The following is a 23,506-nucleotide window of genomic DNA, read 5'->3' on the forward strand; positions in this document are numbered from 1 at the left end:
AAGATGGTGAGGAAGGCACTTTTAATGAATGACCAGGCATCTTCTACTGACGGGATGAGGTCAATATCCTTCCAGGATACCCAGGCCAGGTCGATTAGGAAGGCCTGCTCGCTGAAGTGTTTTAGGGAGTATTTGATAGTGATGAGGGGTGGTCGTTTGACCGCAGACCCGTTACGGATGCAGGCAATTAGGCAGTGATCGCTGAGATCTTGGTTGAAAACAGCAGAGGTGTATTTGGAGGGCAGGTTGGTTAGGATGATATCTATGAGGGTGCCCGTGTTTACAGATTTGGGGTTGTACCTGATGGGTTCATTGATAATTTGGGAGAGATTGAGGGCATCAAGCTTAGATTGTTGTCACGCCCTGACCTTAGTATTCTATGTTTTCTGTATTATTTTGGTCAGGTCAGGGTGTGACGAGGGTGGGTATGATTGTTTTGTATTGTCTAGGGTTTTTGTATGTCTAGGTGTGTGTGTGTGTAGTCTAGGCATATGTAGGTCTATGGTGGCCTGAATTGGTTCCCAATCAGAGGCAGCTGTTTATTGTTGTCTCTGATTGGGGATCCTATTTAGGTTGCCATTTTCCAGTTTGGTTTGTAGGTTATTGTCTATGTGTAGTTGCCTGTTTAAGCACTCGTTGTTTATAGCTTCACGTTCGTGTTGTTATTTTGTTAGTTTGTTTAGTGTTTCTTCGTTTTAATTAAACAGTATGTATTCATATCACGCTGCGCCTTGGTCTCCTCACTACGACGAACGTGACAATTGTAGGATGGCCGGGTTGTTAAGCATGTCCCAGTTCAGGTCACCTAGCAACACTAGCTCTGAAGATAGATGGGGGGCAATCAGTTCACATATGGTGTCCAGGGCACAGCTGGGGGCAGAGGGTGGTCTATAGCAAGTGGCAACGGTGAGAGACTTGTTTCTGGAAAGGCAGATTTTTTAAAGTAGAAGCTCGAATTGTTTGGGTACAGACCTGGATAGTAAGACAGAACTCTGCAGGCTATCTCTGCAGTAGATGGCAACACCGCCCCCTTTGGCATTTCTATCTTGTCGGAAAATGTTATAGTTAGGGATGGAAATTTCAGGGTTTTTGGTGGTCTTCCTGAGCCAGGATTCAGACACGGCTAGGACTTCTGGGTTGGCAGAGCGTGCTTGGGCAGTGAATAAAACAAACTTAGGGAGGAGGCTTCTAATGTTAACATGTATGAAACCAAGGCTTTTACGGTTACAGAAGTAAGCAAATGATAGCGCCTGGGGAATGGGATTCGAGCTATGCACTGCATGGCCTGGATTAACCTCCACATCACCAGAGGAACAGAGGAGGAGTAGGATAAGGGTACGGCTAAAGGCTAAAATAACTGGTCGTCTAGTACATTCAGAACAGAGAGTAAAAGGAGCAGATTTCTGGGCACGGTAGAATAGATTCAAGGCATAATGTACAGACAAAGATATGGTAGGATGTGGATACAGTGAGGGTAAACCTGTGCATAGAGTGACGATGAAAGAGATATTCTCCCTAGAAATATAATTTAAACCAGGTGATGTCACCGCATGTGTGGTAGGTGGAACTAAAGTGTTAAATAAGGTGTATTGAGCAGGACTAGAGGCTCTACAGTGAAATAAGGCAATAAATACTAACCAAAACAGCAATGGACAAGGCATATTGACGTTAGCGAGAGGCATGCATAGCCGAGTGATCATATGAGTCCAGTGAGTGGCTTCAGGCAGCTTGCGGGCCGGGGCTAGCAAGCTAACAGAGGGCCTTGGAGGGACGTCACGACGGAAGAAAGTCTGTTGTGGCCCCCTCGTGCTATTACATCGGCAGACGGATCAGCAGGGCTCTGTGTGGTAAACCAGGCCAATTGGCAGAATAGGTATAGTGGCCAAAGAATTTGTCCGGGGGGCCTCATAAGCTAACGGTCTGATGTGCTCGGGACAGCTAGCAGGCCGCGGCTAGCATGCTAGCGGATGGGATTTCAGGGGGACGAAGCGACGGCGGAGCCAGTTGAGAAAAACCCCATCGGGCGAATCACGTCGGTGGTCCAGTCGTGATGAGTCGGTAAAGCCAGTTGGCAAAAAGAGGTATTGTAGCCCAAGTAGTGGCTGATGGACCTCTTTGGATAGCCGGGAGATGGGCCTAGCAAAGTTAGCTTCAGGCTAAAGAGTTGAGTAGACACAAAACAGAACATATCTGACCTGCAACAGCACAAGGTGCAGTTAGTTACATCATATACTGCCCATCAGCCATTTAAATAATAAAACAAATTAAACACTCTTTGCCCCTCCCCTTGAATGTGCTCATCACTTGAACAAGACGTTTTGGTCTTCTGGAGAGGAATTCACCACATCACATCTCACAACCCACATTTGGTGACAAACACCTAACTGAACACACAAGAAGACAGACAAACTCAGCAACAACATGCATCGTGAAACAATACTTTTTCTACTGGTTGTGATCATAATGGGTGAGTTACATGCACCTTTATCTAATAATGTCTAATAATGTTTAATCTATTCAGTGTTAGTGGTAGTCTGAAATAAATTGAAACTGGACAATGCTGCAATGCAGTTAACCACGAAGTATGGAATCGTTAATCCGCAAACAGAATAATACAGGCCATTTGAATCTGATTTTGATTCTGAGATGATAACAGTGGTACTCTATAACAGTGGTCTGTTGAGTGCACTCTTATAAAAAAAGGTGCTATATAGAACCTAAACGGGTTCTTCAGCTGTCCTTATAGGTTCCAGGTGGAACCCTTTTGGTTTCCATGTAAAAAAAACTTTCCATAGAGGGTTCTACATGGAACCCAGAAGGGTTCTACCTGGGGAAAAAAGGGTTCTCCTATTGGGACAGCCGAATAACCTTTTTGGAACCCTTTTTTCTAAGAGTGTAAAACATTGCTCGTAAACTTCATGACATTTTACAAACATAATCATGACCACTTCAACACATGTAGTAATACCAAACAAGTTGTTAGAATAGCTTATTTAGGTTTATTGTAAAAAAAGAAGCAGCTGAAACCAAAGGGTGCTTGTCAATGGTGCCTTGTGGTTTCTTTAAACTGTTTCACTTTACACTTCACTGCATACCCCTTTACAGGAAACAGCCTCATGACTGCAGCATTGGATCCTAAGCCCACTGAACAGGCCAACCTACCACAGAGGCCTGTCCTTCAGCCCAAAGAGACTGTTCCTGTCACCGGAAACTATGTGCTGAAAGACCCTGCAGGCACGTCGTGCATCAAACTCTCCGTGGGAGTTGAGTACATAGTTATTGAGAAGAAGGTAGGGGCAGTCACTTTCTCAGCACTTTTTGTTTAGTACATTTCAGCACTTCTTTGTCAGGGGTGAGATCTCATGTGGGTTGCTACCTAAGCTGTGAAAAATAGACAACAGTCACACAAAAAAAGGCTACAGATTAATATTATATTATAAGTAGCTGTAAATCCTACAACATCACTTGTTTGCTATTGCTTTTGTCCTTTTCCAATCCAATGCTACGTTGATTCTTATTTTTTTTCAGAAACCTTCCTATTTCAACTTAGACCCTACCACCACCAAGACTACTGGTAGATGTGCTGAAAAAGAGTCAGTTCTCTCCCTGGCTTTTCTAGGAAAGGGAGGCTATCTGAATCTCACCTTTGAAAAGGTACAAATTCAGAGACTTCCATTATCTCATGTCTGACACACATGACCACATTTTATAACTGGAAAACCTTTTTAGCCCCATATCTTTCTGACTCATACTGAGATAATGACTGTGAATTCACAGGTTGACCACAGTACTTTTCCATAACGAGCAGAAGCAGAGCCATAGATTATACATGGCTCTGAGTAGAAGCATACTCATTCAAATACATTTGCATGATGATTTGCATGTTTGGCTTTGAATAAACACTTAAGTATTTGTCCACCCACAGGAAGGGAACCTGACCTATGTGTCAAAGATCACAGCTAATTTGGCACCAGGCAAAGGTAAGTAAACCATCATGATCTCACAAAATAGACACATGATGTGAAACAAATGCATATAGATTTTTCTACAGATGTCATTGTCAGAAAAACAAGGCTGATCTTATTCTTCCACAATTAGGAATTAAGAACTATGCTGGGGTAATAGAACATGAGAAGCTGTTCCCAACTGCCGCTGGCCGCAGCCTCAAGTGCTACTCTCAGACCGAGTTTCATCTGTCTGAAAACCTTCGAGTGAAGATTGTGTCTCTTCAGTTCCAAGCTTTCAAACTCACCAATGGGAAGTTTGGAGAGGGTAGGTCACTTTAACTGGGGCCTTTCTGTTCACGATTTACAAAACCATTATACTTATGATTTTACTGTAGGGTTATATATGGTTTAATGCTCTTTGAAATGTAACATTGTAAAGGTAATGTTTTTCCCTTTCAGCCCATCAAAAACAATTATTCAAAGTGCTAAGATCCAGATGTTGTTTTCTAATGTCTCCCTTATGGCATTTCAGAGGTTGAGTGCAGGGCTGATTTCATCAAGAAGATCATTCCCATTATTTTTGGTGCCACGGTTGTGGGACTCTTGCTGATTGCTGTCCTGTCCTTCCTGATAATCCGGGACCACCACAGACAAGCTGGCTATGACAGGATCTGAGAACGCTTCATGCAAAAAACATGAACACTTTTTATAGCCATGTTTTGTATTTCCTAAATGTTTTTTTATCCATTGCTCAATTATACACTATTTATTGTTGTTTATATAAATAACATTATTACAGTAAAAAATATGTGAATGTGGTTAACACTTATAGGAAAGCTCTGTAAGTTTTCAATCATAATCAGCAAATATGGTCTGAATAATGTGGCTTTATTTTAGCAAATAGAATTTTGATGCTTCCTAATGTTTGGAAATTATATTCTGGTTTGAAGAGTGCATACATTCCCGTGTGGCTTTATCCAACTGGATTGCAATCCATTGCATGTATTCCCGTGTGGCTTTATCCAGTTGGATTGAAATCCATTATCTTCAAATGCACGTATAAGTATAGATGTCTTGAATGCCTTTTTATAAAAACACACTGCCCAAAAACATATAATTCTGTAAGACATTGTTATTAATTCGGTCTTGAACCTCTCTGTGACCTCTCCTGAGGGTTAGTGCTATTCGTGATCCTTAGTATTTCCCGACCTTAAACACTAACCATAACCACTAACCATAACCACTAACCATAACCATTTTACATGTCAACTTCAATAGTGTAGGGACACTCAAGGATCCCGCAAAGCACGGCCAGTCCAGAGACCCGGTTGACACTAGATAAAACACTCCACAAAGTCATAAACCTCGTCTATTTCTACAATTTATCTTCTTGATTTTAAACCTAACCCTAACCACACTGCTAACATTATTCCTAACCCTTACCTTAAATTAAGACCAAAAAGTAAATTTAGGTTTTCGTACATTTTTACCATATAGACCGATTTTACTTTGTGGCTGTGGTAACTAGCGGAAACGCAGAGACCCCACCTCCGTCTCGACTTTTTCTATTGGTTGATCATCTTACGGGTACAAAAGAGAGACAGTCTTAGCAAATGGAACTTCATTTTTGACATCACTCTGTATTTGTTGTTATTTTCACCAAACTAGAGCATGTTTTAGTTTTATAATTTCATAGAATACCAGTTCCATCGATCAACTCTAGTTGATAATACTTATTATAAAATGCAGTATCGTAACTAGCTAAGGCTTAATTGGTAAATCAAAATAATCGATTTCATAAAGGCAAACGCTTATAATTTCCTCATTCGGCTGCTACTAGACAGTTTGTTCGACAGCAGACATGTTTGCTGTCCTGAAAGTTCAAACCCTACAGGGTCTAAGAATATTTCAACAGTAAGTCGATAATGCTTGTCATATGTTATGTTTACTATTACTGCAAGTTATCTATTCACAATAAATGAACTGCTAAGAAGAAAATAAAAATGTTTATAGTTTTTGTCTAGACAGTTGGCTAGCTAGCTAACTAGCTAGCGCCACTGGACAGCAAGTCGAACGTGCATCAGAATATTGTAGTTATCATCTAGTGTTAAACAAGTAAGCCAAAATAGCCACAACGACTAAGTCACTATCTTGCGTCGTGTATTTCAACATAACTAACGTAGTTAGCCTAATTACTTTTTAATATGCACCGATTTTGTGCAAGGTTAAATAAAGGTAACTAACTTAGCATAACAGCTAACAAACCAGCTAGCTAAACAATTTGAATGGTGAAATGTTTTGTTTCCAAAGCAATGGGCAGTTCAGTTAATGCATATATATCAGCTAGCTAGCTAGTTAGATAATAGTCATTATCTTTGAGCAATGGTCATTATGCATTGTAGTATTATCCAGCTGTGATGAAGGCAGCCACCTGCACTGTGGTACATGGTGCAATTAGCATGTATGCCCTTGAAAGCCATTCATTTATGTAAACGGCTGTAACTACTGTAGGTGCTCTCTTGACATGACCTGTCCAACCAAGGTCTGTATCCTGCAATGACCTGTGATTGTCTCATCTTAGGAAATGTATATGGACCAAAGGATCAGTACGGTTTGCCTCAGTTGGTAAGTAACATGGGACAATAATATTCACAGAAGTGCTGACTTTAATGTGGTCTCTTTTTCAAGTTATTACTCTCCATCTAGATTGAACTGCAGAGGAAGCATTGTAAACTTAGCAAAAAAAAGAAAACGTCCTCTCACTGTCAACTGTGTTTATTTTCAGCAAACTTAAAGTGTAAATATTTGCATGGACATAACAAGATTCAACAACTGAGACATAAACTGAACAGGTTCCACAGACATGTGCCAAACAGAAATTGAATAATATGTCCCTGAACAAAGGGGGGGTCAAAAGTAACAGTCAGTATCTGGTGTGGCTACCAGCTGCATTAAGTACTGCAGTGCATCTCCTCCTCATGGACTGCACCAGATTTGCCAGTTCTTGCTGTGAGATGTTACCCCACTCTTCCAAGGCACCTGCAAGTTTCCGGACATTTCTGGGGGGAATGGCCCTAGCCCTCACCCTCTGATCCAACAGGTCCCAGAAGTGCTCAATGGGATTGAGATCCGGGCTCTTCACATTGTTGCCGGTGATGTCTGGTGAGGACCTCCCTTACAACAGGCCCACGAGCTCTCAGTCCAGCCTCTCTCTGTCCAGCCTCTCTCTCTCTCTTTCAGTCCAGCCTCTCGCTCTCGCTCTCGCTCTCGCTCTGTCCAGCCTCTCTCTCTCTCTCTCTCTCTCTCTGTCCAGCCTCTCTCTCTCTCTGTCCAGCCTCTCTCTCTCTCTCTCTCTCTCTCTCTCTCTCTCTGTCCAGCCTCTCTCTCTCTCTCTCTGTCCAGCCTCTCTCTCTCTCTCTGTCCAGCCTCTCTCTCTCTCTCTCTCTCTCTCTCTCTCTCTCTCTGTCCAGCCTCTCATTGTGCGTTCCTGGTGTAACTCGGGAAGTTGTTGTTGCCATCCTGTAACTGTCCCGCAGGTGTGACATTCGGATGTACCGATCCTGTGCAGGTGTTGTTACACGTGGTCTGCCACTGTGAGGACGATCAGCTGTCCGTCCTGTCTCCCTGTAGCACTCTCTTAGGCGTCTCACAGTATGGACATTGCAATTTATTGCCCTGGCCACATCTGCAGTCCTCATGCCTCCTTGCAGCATGCCTAAGGCACGTTCACGCAGATGAGCAGGGACCCTGGGCATCTTTCTTTTGGTGTTTTGTCAGTAGAAAGGCCTCTTTAGTGTCCTAAGTTTTCATAACTGTGACCTTAATTGCCTACCGTCTGTAAGCTGTTAGTGTCTTACTGACTGTTCACATGTGCATGTTCATTAATTGTTATGGTTCATTGAACAAGCATGGGAAACAGTGTTTAAACCTTTTACAATGAAGATCTGTGAAGTTATTTGGATTTTTATGAATTATCTTTGAAAGACAGGGTCCTGAAAAAGGGACGTTTCTTTTTTTTGCTGAGTTTAATTTACTAAATTGGTACGTGTTACATCACTCATAGATCAGGTCTCTTTTCCTTTAGGGCAAGGCAGGATAGAGAAAGTACTCATTGCCAACAGAGGAGAGATTGCCTGCCGCGTGATGCGAACAGCAAAGAAGATGGGTGTGCGCTCTGTGGCAGTATACAGTGATGCAGACCGTCATTCCATGCATGTGGCCATGGTATGTCAAGGCTGTCAACTTTGACCCCTCAGTGTTATGTTTGTAGATGCAACTGTATTGATGAGGTTTCTCTCATGTTCCTTAGGCAGATGAGGCCTATAACATTGGGCCAGCTGCATCCCAGCAGAGTTACTTGTCAATGGAGAAAGTCTTGGAGGTTGCCAAGAGATCTGGATCACATGTATGTCAAGTGCAGTATTGTATTTATAGTATTTTTCGTTCTCATTTATTATGACAATCCACTGTTTCTCAAAGTCGCCATACCGGCTATCACTGAAGAATAAGTTGGTGTTTGTAATTGTGTTTTTGTTATAGGCTGTCCATCCGGGATATGGCTTCCTGTCAGAGAACACAGAGTTTGCTGAGGCGTGCAAACAGGAGGGTATCATTTTCATTGGTCCTCCATCATCTGCCATCAGAGACATGGGTATCAAAAGGTATAGTTAAATGAATCATCTCTTTTCAAGTCACTTTTCAGTTTTGTATGTTGTAAGTCTGATCTGAATTAGGGTTATTCAAAAGTGAAATCTTAAATCTACTCCTTTTCTTTTTCCTAGTACATCAAAATACATTATGTCAGCTGCGGGTGTTCCTATCATCGAGGGTTACCACGGAGAGGACCAATCAGATGAGAAGCTCCAAGCTGAGGCTGTCAGGATTGGCTACCCAGTGATGATAAAGGCTGTGCGTGGCGGGGGTGGTAAAGTAAGTAAGATATTGTAAATTAGGTTTTGAACCTCTCAATGTACAAACCAAAATGGTTGTTTCATGGAATGATAGTGTGGTTTGTGTTTCAAGGCTCCTATGGTTCTGATTGGTTTATCTAGGGAATGCGCATTTCACACACCGCTGAAGATTTCCATGAACAGCTTGAGTCTGCGAGACGAGAGGCTCGCAAGTCCTTCAACGATGACGTCATGCTAGTGGAGAAATTTGTAGAGGACCCCAGGTATGTAGAAGACGCTGTATATCTATTTGTTTTAGAGATTCAGACAGTAGCCTTGTTTAGATGTCGTGTGACCAGATTCCTTCCCTGACCAGACACGTGGAGGTCCAGGTCTTTGGGGACCAGCATGGAAATGCTGTCTACCTGTTTGAGAGGGACTGCAGCGTGCAGAGAAGGCACCAGAAGATCATTGAGGAAGCACCAGGGGTAAGTGCAGGGTACCGGACTCCGCCCAGTACCCTGCCCTGAACTTTAGTCACTGTTACTAGCCGGCTACCACCCGGTACTCTACCCTGCACCTTAGACTGCTTCGACACTGGTATTTTTTATAATGTTACATACTGTTTTACCCATTTCATACTGTATTATAGTCAAAGTTAATCCTATATAACTACTGCAGTACACACCTTTTCTATTCATATACTGTCCACAATGTCTATACACACCATCATATATACATATACACTGAGTGTACAAAACATTAGGAACACCTTGCTAATATTGCCTTCGGAACAGCCCCAATTTGTCGGGGCATGGACTCTACAAGGTGTTGAAAGCGTTCCACAGGGATGCTGGCCCATGTTGACTGCAATGCTTCCCACAGTTGTGTCAAGTTGGCTGGATGTTCTTTGGGTGGTGGACCATTCTTGAGACACACTGGAAATTGATGATCATGAAAAACACACTCAAACTGTCAAACTGGTGCACCTATAGTACTACCATACCCTTTTCAAAGGCACTTAAATATTTTGTCTTGCCCATTCACCCTCTGAATGCACGTATACACAATCCATGTCTCAATTGTCTCAAGACTTAAAAATCCATCTTTAACCTGTCTCTTCCCCTTCATCTACACTGATTGAAGTGGATTTAACAGGTGAGGGATCATAGCTTTCACCTGGATTCACCTGGCCAGTCTGCCATGGAGAGAGCACTCAGTGTATATTTATATTCCGGACACTGACACTACTCATTCTCATATTTATTCATTCCTTTTTGGGATTTGTGTGTATTGTTAGGTATTACTGCACTGTTGGAGCTAGAATCATAAGCATTTTATTTATTTAACTAGGCAAGTCAGTTAAGAACAAATTCTTATTTACAATGACGGCCTACCAAGGAACAGTGGGTTAACTGCCTTGTCCAGTGGCAGAACGACAGATTTTTACCGTGTCAGCTCGGGATTCAATCTAGCAACCTTTCGGTTACTGGCCCAACGGTCTAACCACTAGGCTAGCTGCATTTCACTGACCCGTGATAACATCAGCAAAATATGTACATGCAACCAATAACATTAGATTTTTGCTCTCAGCGCTAAAGTAACATGTCTTGGTTTCCTGTGTAAATGCTGAATAGGAGACTTGACTGCACTGTGGTTTGCACAACCTAGGCCATTCGAGTGTGTGTGTTTTTAATAATTTTTTGTTTGTGTTTGCACCTGTGCTTTGTAGCCTGGTATAAGCGAGGAGGTGAGGTGGAAACTGGGTGAGGCAGCGGTGAGAGCAGCCAAAGCCGTCAACTATGTGGGAGCAGGTGAGCAGAAAATGGACCTCAAACATTGTTGCTTTGAACACTCACTCACTAGAGGGTTATGAAAACATGATCTGTTGTTGTAATGTTTTAAATAGATGCTTTCCCATCCTTTGCACTACCCTGTGTACCGGTGTGACAACCACATTTACAGTACGTCCCTGATTCTATGCAGGCACTGTGGAGTTCATCATGGATGCACAGCACAACTTCTACTTCATGGAGATGAACACACGTCTGCAGGTGGAGCACCCTGTGTCTGAGATGATCACTGGAACTGACCTGGTGGAGTGGCAGCTCAGGGTAAGATGGAAAGAGGGATGCCTTCAGAAAGAGGGGGTTTGGGACATCAATGTGTTGTAATACACTGAGTGTACAAAACATGAAGAACATCTGCTCTTTCAATGACATAGACTGACCAGGTGAATCCAGGTGAAAGCCATGATCCCTTATTGATGTTACTTGTTAAATCCACTTCAATCAGTGTCGATGAAGGGGAGGAGACCGGTTAAAGAAGGATTTTTAAGCCTTGAGACAGTTAAGATATGTATTGTGTGTGTGCCATTCAGAGAGTGAATGGGCAAGACAAAAGACTTAAGTGCCTTTGAACGGGGTATGGTAGTAGGTGCCAGGCGCACCGGTGTGAGTTTGTCAAGAACTGCAAAGCTGGTGGGTTTTTCACGCTCAAAAGTTTCTCATGTGTATCAAGAATGGGTCCACCACCCAAAGGACATCCAGCCAACTTGACACAACTGTGGGAAGCATTGGAGTCAACATGGATGAGCTCCTCTAGAAGGCCTCATAATCCCAGAGATTAAAGATTAAATGAACAATTTGTTAAAGCACCACCCTGATGTAGGGCTCCACGATATGGACAGAAAATCTTATAGCAAACTTTTTTATTTTCGATGTGTGATATAGATCAAAACACTTGGGTGAATTGTTGGAATCATAGTAATATAATTATTTACACTGAATGTACAAAACATTAACAACACGCTGAGGGAGCGTGATGTAGCCTGGCCACCACTGTAAGCATTGAGGTACAGTAGATCATTAATAACATGGGCTTTCTCTCTGAGGTTACGCAGCACAGCGGTAATGATAGCTAGCCACAAGATTACCACGTTAGATTACAGAGCAGTAATGCTATCACACAGCAGTCCTAAAGATAAGCTAACCATCAATGAGATAATTCACCCCAGCCATTACCAAATGTTCATACAATGCAAACTAATATTTTGTCCTCAGAACAGCCTCAATTCGCTGGGGCATGGACTCTACAATGTGTCGAAAGCATTCCACAGGGATACTGGCATAAGTCTTCAAAAATCCTTCTTTAACCTGTCTCCTCCCCTGAAGTGGATTTTACGAGTGACATCAATAAGGGAGCATTGTACACTCAGTGTATATTAAAAAGCAAAGTGGAAAGCAGCATCGTTCTTCTTTGGATCAATCTGTTGACAGCATGCACATTTATAGTGAATCTAACAGCGAGGAGGAGTTACTGTGTTGCTTGAGTGACAGGGCGAGGCTTTGTGTGTGTGTGGGAAGCAGCCGCAACAGGAGAGAGACGACAAACCGAGTCAACTATAAACTACTTGGCTTTCAGGTGGCTGCAGGCGAGAGGCTGCCCCTCCTGCAGGAGGAGATCAAACTGATGGGCCATTCGTTTGAGGCCAGGATATACGCTGAGGACCCCAACAATGACTTCCTCCCTGGGGCAGGACCCCTCCTTCATCTGTCTACACCCCTGGCAGACGAATACACACGCATCGAGACGGGCGTCAGGGAAGGTACAGTACACCCAGCTTACCTGTAACTACTTACAACTATTTTACACTAGACTGTCAGACAGAACTCTTAACCACATAGTGATGATGTACCGGTCTGTGTTCTCAGGAGATGAAGTGTCAGCCCACTATGACCCCATGATCGCTAAACTGGTGGTGTGGGGAGAAGACCGATCTGCTGCTCTGAAGAAGCTCAGATACGGTCTACGCCAGTACAACGTAAGAGCATTATACACACACTGGACACATCCCGTTTCTGTCAGAGACTTTTGATTGACCTTTGACCACTGATCCCGGCAGATCGTAGGCCTCAACACCAACATTGACTTCCTGCTGAGTCTGTCTGGGCATCCAGAGTTTGAGGCGGGGAATGTGACCACCAGCTTCATCCCCCAGCACTATGAGCAGCTGTTCCCTAAACCCATCCCTCCCTCCAGGGCCACACTGTGTCAGGCTGCCCTGGGCCTGCTGCTCAGAGAGAGGGCCAGCACCCAGACCTTCAGAGACCAGTCCAACGGTGAGGAACAACAACAGGCCTGTCTCTACAGGTCACTGAGAACTACACTACATGACCAAAAGTATGTGGACACCTGCTCGTCGAACACCTCATTCCAAAATTATGGCCATTAATATGGAGTTGATCCCCTTTGCTGCTATAACAGCATCCGCTCTTCTGGGAAGGCTTTCCACTAGATGTTGGAACATTGCTGCGGGGGACTTTCTGCTTTTCTGTCACAAGCATTTGTGAGGTCAGGCACTGATGTTGGGAAATTAGGCCTGGCTCACAGTCGGCGTTCCAATTCATCACAAAGGTTTTTGATGGGGTTGAGGTCAGGGCTCTGTGCAGGCCAGTCAAGTTCTTCCACACCGATCTTGATAAATCATTTCTGTATGGTCTTCACTTTTTGCACAGGGGCATTGTCATGCTGAAACAGGAAACAAAGTTGGAAGCACAAAATTGTCTAGAATGTCATTGTATACTGTAGCGTTAAGATTTCCCTTAATTGGAACTAAGGGGCCTAGCCCGAGCCATGAAAAACAGCCCCAGACCATTATTCCTCCTCCAAACTTTACAGTTGGCACTATGTATTGGGGCAGGTAGCATTCTCCTGGCATCCGCCAAACCCAGATTTGTCCGTCAGAATGCCAGATGGTGAAGCTTGATTCAGAGAACGCGTTTCCACTGCTCTGGAGTCCAATAGCGGCAAGCTTTACACCACTCCAACCGACGCTTGGCATTGCGTATGGTGATCTTAGGCTTGTGTGCAGCTGCTCGGCCATGGAAACCCATTTCATGAAGCTCTTGACGAACAGTTATTGTGCTGACGTTGCTTCCAGAGTCAGTTTGGAACTCGGTAGTGAGTGTTGCAACCGAGGACAGACAATTTTTACGTGTTTCAGCACTCGGCGGTCCCATTTTGTAGCTTGTGTGGCCTACCACTTTGCGGCTGCGCCGTTGTTACTCCTAGACGTTTACACTTACACTTCACAATAACAGCACTTACAGTTGACCGGGGTTATACAGTTTGACAAACTGACTTGGAAAGGTTACATCCTATGACGGTGCCACGTTGAATGTCACTGAGCTCTTCAGTAAGGCCATTCTACTGCCAATGTTTATCTATGGAGATGTTATACACCTGTCAGCAACAGGTGTGGCTGAAATAGCTGAATCCACTAATTTGAAGGGGTGTCCACATACTTTTGTATAGTGTGTGTGTGCATATATATCCATACAGTTGAAGTCGGAAATTTACATACACAGCCAAATACATTTAAACTCAGTTTTTCACAATTCCTGACATTTAATCCTAGTAAAAATTCCCTGTCTTAGGTCAGTTAGGATCACCACTTTATTTTAAGAATGTGAAATGTCAGAATAATAGTAGAGAATTATTTATTTCATCACATTCCCAGCCGGTCAAAAGTTTACAATACACTCAATTAGTATTTGGTAGCATTGCCTTTAAATTGTTTAACTTGGGTCAAACATTTCGGGTAGCCTTCCACAAGCTTCCCACAATAAGTTGGGTGAATTTTGGCCCATTCCTCCTGACAGAGCTGGTGTAACTGAGTTAGGTTCGTAGGCCTCCTTGCTCGCACACGCTTTTTCAGTTTTGCCCACAGGATTGAGGTCAGGGCTTTGTGATGGCCACTCCAATACTTTGACTTTGACTGTTGTCCTTAAGCCATTTTGCCACAACTTTGGAAGTATGCTTGGGGTCATTGTCCATTTGGAAGACCCATTTGCGACTATGCTTTAACTTCCTGACTGATGTCTTGAGATGTTGCTTCAATTTATCCACATAATTTTCTTACCTCATGATGCCATCTATTTTGTGAAGTGCACCAGTCCCTCCTGCAGCTTAGCAACATGATGCTGCCAACCCCGTGCTTCACGGTTGGGATGGTGTTCTTCGGCTTGCAAGCCTGCCCCTTTTTCCTCTAAACATAACGATGGTCATTATGGCCAAACAGTTCTATTTTGTTTCATCAGACCAGAGGACATTTCTCCAAAAAGTACAATCTTGGTCCCCATGTGCAGTTGCAAGCCGTAGTCTGGCTTTTTTAATGGCAGTTTTGGAGCAGTGGCTTCTTCCTTGCTGAGCGGCCTCTCAGGTTATGTCGATATAGGACTCGTCTTACTGTGGATATAGATACTTTTGTACCTGTTTCCTCCAGCATCTTCACAAGGTCCTTTGCTGTTGTTCTGGGATTGATTGGCACTTTTCACACCAAAGTACGTTCATGTCTAGGAGACAGAACGCGTCTCCTTCCTGAGTGGTATGACGGCTGCGTGGTCCCATGGTGTTTATACTTGCGTACTATTGTTTGTACAGATGAACATGGTACCTTCAGGCGTGTGGAAATTGCTCCCAAGGATGAACCAGACTTGTGGAGGTCTACAATTTTTTTTCTGAGGTCTTGGCTGATTTCTTTTGATTTTCCCATGATGTCAAGCAAAGAGGCACTGAGTTTGAAGGTTGGCCTTGAAATACATCCACACGTACACCTCCTATTGAATAAAATGTCAATTAGCCTACCAGAAGCTTCTAAAGCCATGACATAGTTTTCTGGAATTTCCCAAGCTGTTTAAAGGCACAGTCAACTTAGTGCATGTAATCTTCTGACACTGGAATTGTGATACAGTGAAATTCTGTCTGTAAACAATTGTTGGAAAAATGACTTGTGTCATGCACAAAGTAGATGTCCTAACCGACTTGCCAAAACTATAGTTTGTTAACAAGACATTTGTGGAGTGGTTGACTGTACGTCATACAGTAAGTACCAGTCAAAAGTTTAGACGCATCTACTCATTCAAGGGTTTTTCTTTATTTTTTTAAAACTATTTTCTACATTGAAGAATAGTGAAGACATCAAAACTATTAAATGATACACATGGAACCATGTAGTAACCAAAAAAGTGTTAAACAAATCAAAATATATTTGAGATTCTTCAAAGTTGCCACCCTTTGCCTTGATGACAGCTTTGCACATGCTTGGCATTCTCTCAACCAGCTTCATGAGGTAGTCACCTGGATTGCATTTCAATGAACAGGTGTGCCTTATTGAATTTCTTTCCTTAACGTGTTTGAGGCAATCAGTTGTCTTGTGACAAAGTTTGAGTGGTATATAGAAGATGGCCCTATTTGGTAAAAGACCAAGTCCATATTATGGCAAGAACAGCTCAAATAAGCAAAGAGAAACGACAGTCCATCATTACTTTAAACAAGAAGGTCAGTCAATCTGGAAAATTTCAAGAACGTTTAACGTTTCTTCAAGTGCAGTCGCAAAAACCATACCATTAAGCGCTATGATGAAACTGGCTCTCATGAGGACCGCCAATGGAAAGGAAGACCCATAGTTACCTCTGCTGCAGAGGATAAGTTTAGAGTTACCAGCCTCAGAAATATCAGCCCAAATAAATGCTTCAGAGTTCAAGTAACAGACACATCATCAACTGTTCAGAGGAGATTGTGTCAATCAGGCCTTCATGGTCGAATTGCTGCAAAGAAACCACTTCTATAGGACACAAATAATATTAAGAGGAGACTTTCTTTGGCCAAGAAACATGAGCAATGGACATTAGACTGGTAGAAATCTGTCTGAGTCCAACTTTGAGATTTTTGGTTCCAACCGCCATGTCTTTGTGAGACAGAGTAGGTGAACAGATGATCTCCACATGTTCATGAGGGGATGGCTGCCATCTTATCGGCTCTTAACCAACCATGCTATATATATATATTTTCTTTTGCTTTTGTAACTTGTTTTGTACATGTTGCTGCTACTGTCTCTTATCACTGAAAAGAGCTTCTGGACATCAGAACTGGGATTACTCCCCTCAGATTACACAGCGTTTTTCTTCAATGAGTCGGATGGGAGGGATATACTACAGACACCTGACCAGTCCAGATCGCCTTCATTCGCTGGGGAAGGAAACTGAGATTTTGTGGAAAAAGATCAGGGTGCCTTGTGAGGATCAGGTGACGAGTGGCTAATCTGCCTTTGCCTTCCGTCCTGCTAGCTAACGTTTTGCATGCCGCACCAACAATTTGCATACCACACCAACAGATCCACAGATGATGCAATCTCTATTGCACTCCACACTGCCCTTTCACACCTGGACAAAAGGAACACCTATGTGCGAATGCTATTCATTGACTATAACTCAGCGTTCAACACCATAGTGCCCTCAAAGCTCATCACTAAGCTAAGGACCCTGGGACTAAACACCTCCCTCTGCAACTGGATCCTGGACTTCCTGACGGGCCGCCCCCAGGTGGTAAGGGTAGGTATCAACACATCCGCCACGCTGATCCTCAACATGGGGGCCCCTCAGGGTTGCGTGCTCAGTTCCCTCCTGTACTCCCAGTTTACTCATGACTGCACGACTCCAGCACCATCATTAAGTTTGCTGATGACCCAACAGTGCTAGGCCTGATCAACAACAACGATGAGACGGTCAATAGGGAGGAGGTCCGAGACCTGACCGTGTGGTGCAAGGACAACAACCTCTCCCTCAATGTGATCAAGACAAAGGAGGTGATCGTGAACTACAGGGAAAGGAGGACTGAGCACGCCCCCATTCTCATCGGCGGGGCTGTAGTGGAACAGGTTGAGAGCTTCAAGTTCTTTGGCGTTCACATCACCGACAAACTAACATGGTCCAAGCACACCAAGACAGTCATGAAGAGGGCACGACAAAACCTATTCCCCCTCAGGAGACTGAAAAGATTTGGCATTGGTCCTCAGATCCTCAAAAGATTTTACAGCTGCACCATCGAGAGCATCCTGACGGGTTGCATCATTGCCTGGTATGGCAAATGCTCAGCCTCTGACCGCAAGGCACTAAAGAGGGTAGTGTGTACGGCCCAGTACATCACCGGGGCCAAGCTTCCTGCCATCCAGGACCTCTATACCAGGCGGTGTCAGATAAGGCCCTAAAAATTGTCAAAGACTCAAGCCACCCTAGTCATAGACTCTTCTCTCTGCTACCGCACGGAAAGCGGTACTGGAGTGCCAAGTCTATGTCCAAGAGGCTTCTAAACATCTTCTACCACCAAGCCATAAGACTCCTGAACAGCTAATCAAATGGCTACCCAGACTATTTGCATTGCCCCCACCCTCTTCTAAGCTGATGCTACTCTGTTATTATCTGTTCATAGTCACTTTAAATCTACCTACATGTTACCTCAACCAACCGGTGCCCCCGCACATTGACTCTGTACCGGCACCCCCTGTGTATAGCCCCGCTATTGTTATTTACTACTGCTCTTTAATTATTTGTTATTCTTACTTTTTTTGTGGTATTTTCTTAACTGCATTGTTGGTTAAGGGCTTGTAAGTAAGCATTTCACTAAGGTCTACACCTGTTGTATTCGGCGCATGTGACAAATAACATTTGATTTGATGTGTGGTTCCCACCATGAAGCATGGAGTAGATGGTGTGATTGTGTGGGGGTGCTTTGCTGGTGACACTGTCTGGCATTTATTTAGAATTCAACCAGCATGGCTACCACAGCCTTCTGCAGCGATCCGCCATCCCATCTGGTTTGCGCTTAGTGGGACTATCATTTGTTTTTCAACAGGACATTGACCCAACACACCTCCAGGCTGTGTAAGGGCTACATTTTGACCTAGAAGGAGAGTGATGGAGTGCTGCATCAGATGACCTGGCCTCCACAATCACTTGATCTCAACCCAATTGAGATGGTTTGGGATGAGTTGGACCTCAGAGTGAAGGAAAAGCAGCCAACAAGTGCTCAGCATATGTGGGAACTCCTTCAAGACTGTTGGAAAAGCATTACTCATGAAGCTGGTTGAGAGAATGCCAAGAGTGTACAAAGCTGTCAGAGGAAAAGGGTGGCTACTTTGAAGAATCTCAAATATAAAATATATTTTGATTTGTTTAACACTTTTCTTTGCTTACTACATGATTTCATAGTTTTGATGTCTTCACTATTATTCTGCAATGTAGAAAATAGTAAAAATACAGAAAAAACCCTTGAATGAGTAGGTGTCCAAACTTTCGTGTGTGTATATATACACACACACACAATTCTATTTTACTTGGTATTATTGTTTCACTCACATCTCTGACCTGTATTGTTGGTGCTTAAGAATTTCACTGAACCCTGCAATTACAGTACATCTGCGACCCTGTGCATGTGACTAATAAACTCTGATTTGATTTCTTCAACTGTTGGAGGAGATCCTAAACTGTCTCTTCTCTTCTCCCATCGCAGATCCCTTCTCTCCTTTTGCCTCCAGTAACGGCCGGAGGGTGAACATCCTATACAGTAGGAATATGACCCTCCAGCTGGGTGAAACTAGTGAGTCCGAACCTCCTTCACTAGGTCATAGACCAGTGGTCACCAGCCTTTTCTGAGTCAAGTTCACTTTCTGAGTTAAAATGAATTCCCAGATCTACAGCTCAGTTTTTTTGTTCATGACATAAAAAGCGTAAGCCTATGCAACGTTATCCTATTGAAAACAGTATTGTAGCATTGAGGTTTGCAGTAGGCCAGGGTTCATCATCAACTACTGTAAATTCAGCCGCGGGACAATTTTTAAAATAAATTCTTCAGCTGGATCAGAATTACAAATAATTTGTAGACTGCAAATTGAACGCAAGACGCCCAAACAAATATAATATTTGACTAAAACATGATCATTTCTCAAACCTTGCTGACATTTGTATACGATCATGTGTCTCTTTTATTATGTGTGACTACTTGGGAACCTATTTACAAAATTATTATCACTTAGAGCTGATTTCCTGGTGTTTTTAGTCTCATGCAAAATAAATACATTCTCAGAACTTGGGGGGACAAATAAAACCACTTGCGGTCCAAATTTGGGGAACCCTGCAGTAGGCTATAGGCCCAATACATTCTCACCACATATTGGCTGTGCTTGAATTGCCCTGCCAGTGCATTGTTGTTCAGACCATTTAAAAATATATATTTCAAAATTTGATGTAGACAGTATGATCACACCGGTAATAGATCAGTTATTGTATTACTTGTTAGGCACAGCTGAGTGAGCATACATTTTTATTTTACTGGGCTGATGGTGTCATCATCAGTCTCAGCGAAGGGAAAGCGCAGCAGACTGAGGGTCCGCCTCTCAATGTCCCTCCGCTCTCCATTTTCTCTGCTGACACTAACCAAAAAGGGACACTTATCTTCCAGCTGATGGCGCAATTCGAGTTCGCATTATTACACAAATTCATGTTGTTACTCCTATGAACAGAGAAGGTTTCTCTATTAAAAAAGACCCAAGCCACCAATAATAAAACAAGCCTATCGATACATGTTCCTACTCATTCATTACAGCTGCAGTGCTGGTTGTAGCAGGAAGAATGCGCATTTGATTCCTTATATAAGTGTTGAATAAAAAGTGTTGCCGGGGCCAAGTAAAAACCTAAACCATGCAGTCACTCAAAACCAGCAGCTCTTTCCTGTATTCGTTGACAGTCTCTCTCTAGTCATGGTTTTAAACGTTTCTAAATCTCACAGTAGGCTATCAACTGTGCTGTAGCTTTCTTTTACGCCTGCTACGTTACTGCAGACACGGTATTCTGAGTCATCCAACCAATTGGCCAGCGGAAGGCCTATAGTGCACTTGATTTGCTCTCTGGGACCGCCGGAAGGCAGAGTTGATGCCTTCAGACATGAAAATGGTTATAAATGTGAATACTTTGCCTACCCGATGCACAGGGCGGCTGAATCGGGTGAACTTACTGCCAACAATGCGAGACAAAAAAATTAATAGTAACGCAAGGCTTTATCGTTGGGTTTTTTACAGAAATGTTTGCAGATCAACTAGGAATGCCTAGGAGGTCGATCACGATCGACTAGTTGGTGACCACTGTCATAGAGAAAGCAGCCAGTAAAACCTGGTTTGATTGAAATGCTAAGTCAATCTTCATGTTGATGAGGAGCCCAAGTCTGTCTTCCTAGACCTTATTCTAATGACTGTTTTTAAATAATTCATGTGGTAATGACATTGGGAGGAATCAGACACTAATTAATCAGTCTATCAGCAAGCCCATCATCTATAATTGAACTTTCAGCAGTCCATATGACATCATTAGTCACTCTCATCCTCATGTTTCACTTTTGCTGAAAATATTTATTTTAATACAGAGAAAAGTACTTTAAGAGCTTTAAATCTGCTTTTTGTTTACTTGTCACATGAAATGTATACGTAGTTTCCACTGAGGATAAAAGTTATTCATATTTTGTCATACAAAACAATCTTTAGAATAGGACACATAGATTTGCCTTTTATAGAAAATGCATGAGTCCATGAATCAAGTGGCAGAGGAAAGACTTCACACAGAACTTGTTTTTTTATTTTCTCTGCAGAAGTGGAAGTAACGGTTACATACAATTCAGATGGGACTTACTCTATGGAGGTACATGTTCTGTGTGTGTTGTAAAAATTGCCATACATATGTCTAAGTTCTCTGTGGCACATGATTTACAACTGATGGGTTCTGTCCCCTTCATCAGATTGGAGGGGAAATGTTCCAGGTGTCAGGGGAGGTGGAGACAGAGGGACAGGCATCATTCCTGCACTGCTCTGTCAACGGGGTGAAGTCCCGGCCCAAACTGGTCATCCTTGATAACACAGTACACCTCTTCTCTATGGTGAGTCTCGCTCCACTACAGCAGGGTTTCTCAAACTCGGTCCTGGGGCCCCCTGGAAGCTTGATGACTTGGTTATTTGAATCAGCTGTGTAGTGCTAGGGCATAAAACAAAACGTGCACCCAGGTAGGGCCCCAGGACCCTGCTCTAGAACACTGTCACTTTCCTTCTCAGGTCTTCTAACCATCCTCTTCTCCCCATCAGGAGGGCAGCGCAGAGGTGAGCATTCCAGTGCCCAAGTTTCTGGCTGGTGTGAGCACAGGAGCACAGGGAGGAGCTGTGGCACCCATGACCGGAACCATTGAGAAGGTAATAAATTATGGATCATCCATTTTTTCTCTCACCACCATTATTTCTGTCTATAAAAGCTGACCTAGCCATTCTGACAGATGATCTTTAATATGTTGCTCTGGGATATGATTTCCTGCCAGATGGTCAGTTATCACTCAGGCATGCTGATTCATGGGATATTAGCTCACTCAGCAGCTAATGTCGGCACATTATTTAAGCTGTACCTCCTATTGATGACATGGTGTGCATCGTTCAGATGTGCCACTTGATAAATGTCAGTTGTGGAAAAACAGACATTGAGACTCCTGTCCTAACATTAACAGGGCCATTTATAATCTATAGGTAAGGTCCTTAATATCTCCTCTTCCTCTAGGTGCTTGTGAAGGCAGGAGACACTGTGCAAATGGGAGACGCCTTGATGGTGATGAATGCCATGAAAATGGAGGTGAGCTTGTCATTTCCTACACGGAGGAGTCCACTCCCAACCACACACACACTCGCTCACCACGTTGACTTTTCGAACCCTGTAGCCACTTACATTGTGCTGTAAATGAACTGGTCCTCAGACTGTGTCCTCTCGCTCTCTGCAGCACACCATCCGAGCACCTAAAGCTGGAGTTATCAAGAAGGTGTTTTTCAAAGAGGGCTCCCAGGCCAACCGACACGCAGCCCTGGTGGAGTTTGAGGAAGCCGCTGAAGAGGAATAATGTCTTGTGAATTTTCAGAAGCTGTGAGAGTTACTGTAGAAATCATAGGAAAGAGGAATTTACTATAGGAGTCGCAAACTGCTGTACCATCCTACAGGTCCATGTGGATCACACTGTACACAGTATGAGATGCCAGAAAATTCCCTTCGAGTTGTGGCAAATGTAGATTTAACAATACTGGTATATTTGCTTTGGGTTATTTTATCTTAATTTTCAAATGGCTGTATAAAAGTAGACATTTGGCTTTTGTACTGTCCTCTGCAAAGTTCTCTTGTAGTCCGTTTGTCTATGCAGCTTAGCTCATGGTACTACTGTAACCACTAAACCACTAGCTTTTTGCTGGGTGTTCTTCCTCTCCTTCAAACTTCTTTTTTTTTCTAGCTTCACTATAGCCTGGTCCCATGTGCTCTTGTCAAGTCAAACATGTTTTAATGATAAGGAGTTGGCATAGCACCCAGGCTACATCTCATGATTCAGATTCAATTAAGGGCCATTTGCTGCTAACAGCCTTGCCTCACAGGCCTACCATGTTGTGTTTAATGACCAGAATCTGGTTACTTTACAGTCCAATAGCTAATACCAGGGCAAAGATGGCCTGCCAGCTCTCTTATCGTGTGACATACAAAATAGATTGACCATCAAATAACCAGAGCACATGTTTTTATAGGTGTTGTAATGTCAGTTAGTGTTGAATCCCCGCAAGCACACACTCCTGTGGTGAGTTATGAATGTCTACTAACCTGTGCGGTCATCCATTCAGTAGTGCATCTATTATTCACGTTGATTTGTAATTAGCTGAGGGTTGTCATTGTTTTTCTAAAAGATAATTTCAGATAAATTCTCTCCAAATGTCTCATTTTGTGGTTTTATAGAGGTATACTACTATGTTGGTCACAGTAGTGTGTGTGTGTG

At 43.2% G+C, this 23,506-nt stretch overlaps 2 protein-coding genes across 2 annotated transcripts; both read left to right on the plus strand.

Annotated features, from left to right (window-relative positions):
* Positions 1-1,684: 1,684 nt before the first annotated feature.
* Positions 1,685-5,293, plus strand: LOC120052535 (lysosome-associated membrane glycoprotein 3-like). The gene is made up of 6 exons (XM_038999508.1): positions 1,685-2,467; positions 3,106-3,290; positions 3,529-3,654; positions 3,926-3,980; positions 4,099-4,272; positions 4,480-5,293. The coding sequence occupies exons 1-6, from the start codon at positions 2,422-2,424 to the stop codon at positions 4,620-4,622; spliced, it is 729 nt and encodes a 242-aa protein (XP_038855436.1). The 5' UTR covers positions 1,685-2,421; the 3' UTR covers positions 4,623-5,293.
* Positions 5,294-5,556: 263 nt separating this feature from the next.
* On the plus strand, positions 5,557-23,447 carry LOC120052537 (methylcrotonoyl-CoA carboxylase subunit alpha, mitochondrial-like). The gene is made up of 19 exons (XM_038999510.1): positions 5,557-5,861; positions 6,529-6,572; positions 8,032-8,171; positions 8,257-8,352; positions 8,487-8,608; positions 8,729-8,876; positions 8,999-9,120; positions 9,213-9,324; positions 10,569-10,650; positions 10,823-10,950; positions 12,260-12,443; positions 12,550-12,659; positions 12,741-12,957; positions 19,187-19,273; positions 21,314-21,363; positions 21,461-21,598; positions 21,801-21,905; positions 22,261-22,332; positions 22,478-23,447. The coding sequence occupies exons 1-19, from the start codon at positions 5,809-5,811 to the stop codon at positions 22,592-22,594; spliced, it is 2,127 nt and encodes a 708-aa protein (XP_038855438.1). The 5' UTR covers positions 5,557-5,808; the 3' UTR covers positions 22,595-23,447.
* Positions 23,448-23,506: the final 59 nt, after the last annotated feature.

This window comes from Salvelinus namaycush, chromosome 8, assembly GCF_016432855.1.
Source record: "Salvelinus namaycush isolate Seneca chromosome 8, SaNama_1.0, whole genome shotgun sequence".
In the NCBI taxonomy this organism is placed as follows: Eukaryota; Metazoa; Chordata; class Actinopteri; order Salmoniformes; family Salmonidae; genus Salvelinus; species Salvelinus namaycush.

What these genes read in the sequence shown, in the direction of transcription:
- LOC120052535 (XM_038999508.1), top strand. Translation starts at nt 2,422, where the DNA reads ATGCATCGTGAAACAATACTTTTTCTACTGGTTGTGATCATAATGG. An exon ending in ACTGGTTGTGATCATAATGG is followed by an intron (nt 2,468 to 3,105) that starts GTGAGTTACATG and finishes ACCCCTTTACAG; the next exon opens with GAAACAGCCTCATGACTGCA. An exon ending in CAATGGGAAGTTTGGAGAGG is followed by an intron (nt 4,273 to 4,479) that starts GTAGGTCACTTT and finishes ATGGCATTTCAG; the next exon opens with AGGTTGAGTGCAGGGCTGAT.
- LOC120052537 (XM_038999510.1), top strand. Translation starts at nt 5,809, where the DNA reads ATGTTTGCTGTCCTGAAAGTTCAAACCCTACAGGGTCTAAGAATATTT. An exon ending in ATTCCATGCATGTGGCCATG is followed by an intron (nt 8,172 to 8,256) that starts GTATGTCAAGGC and finishes CATGTTCCTTAG; the next exon opens with GCAGATGAGGCCTATAACAT. An exon ending in TCATTGAGGAAGCACCAGGG is followed by an intron (nt 9,325 to 10,568) that starts GTAAGTGCAGGG and finishes TGTGCTTTGTAG; the next exon opens with CCTGGTATAAGCGAGGAGGT.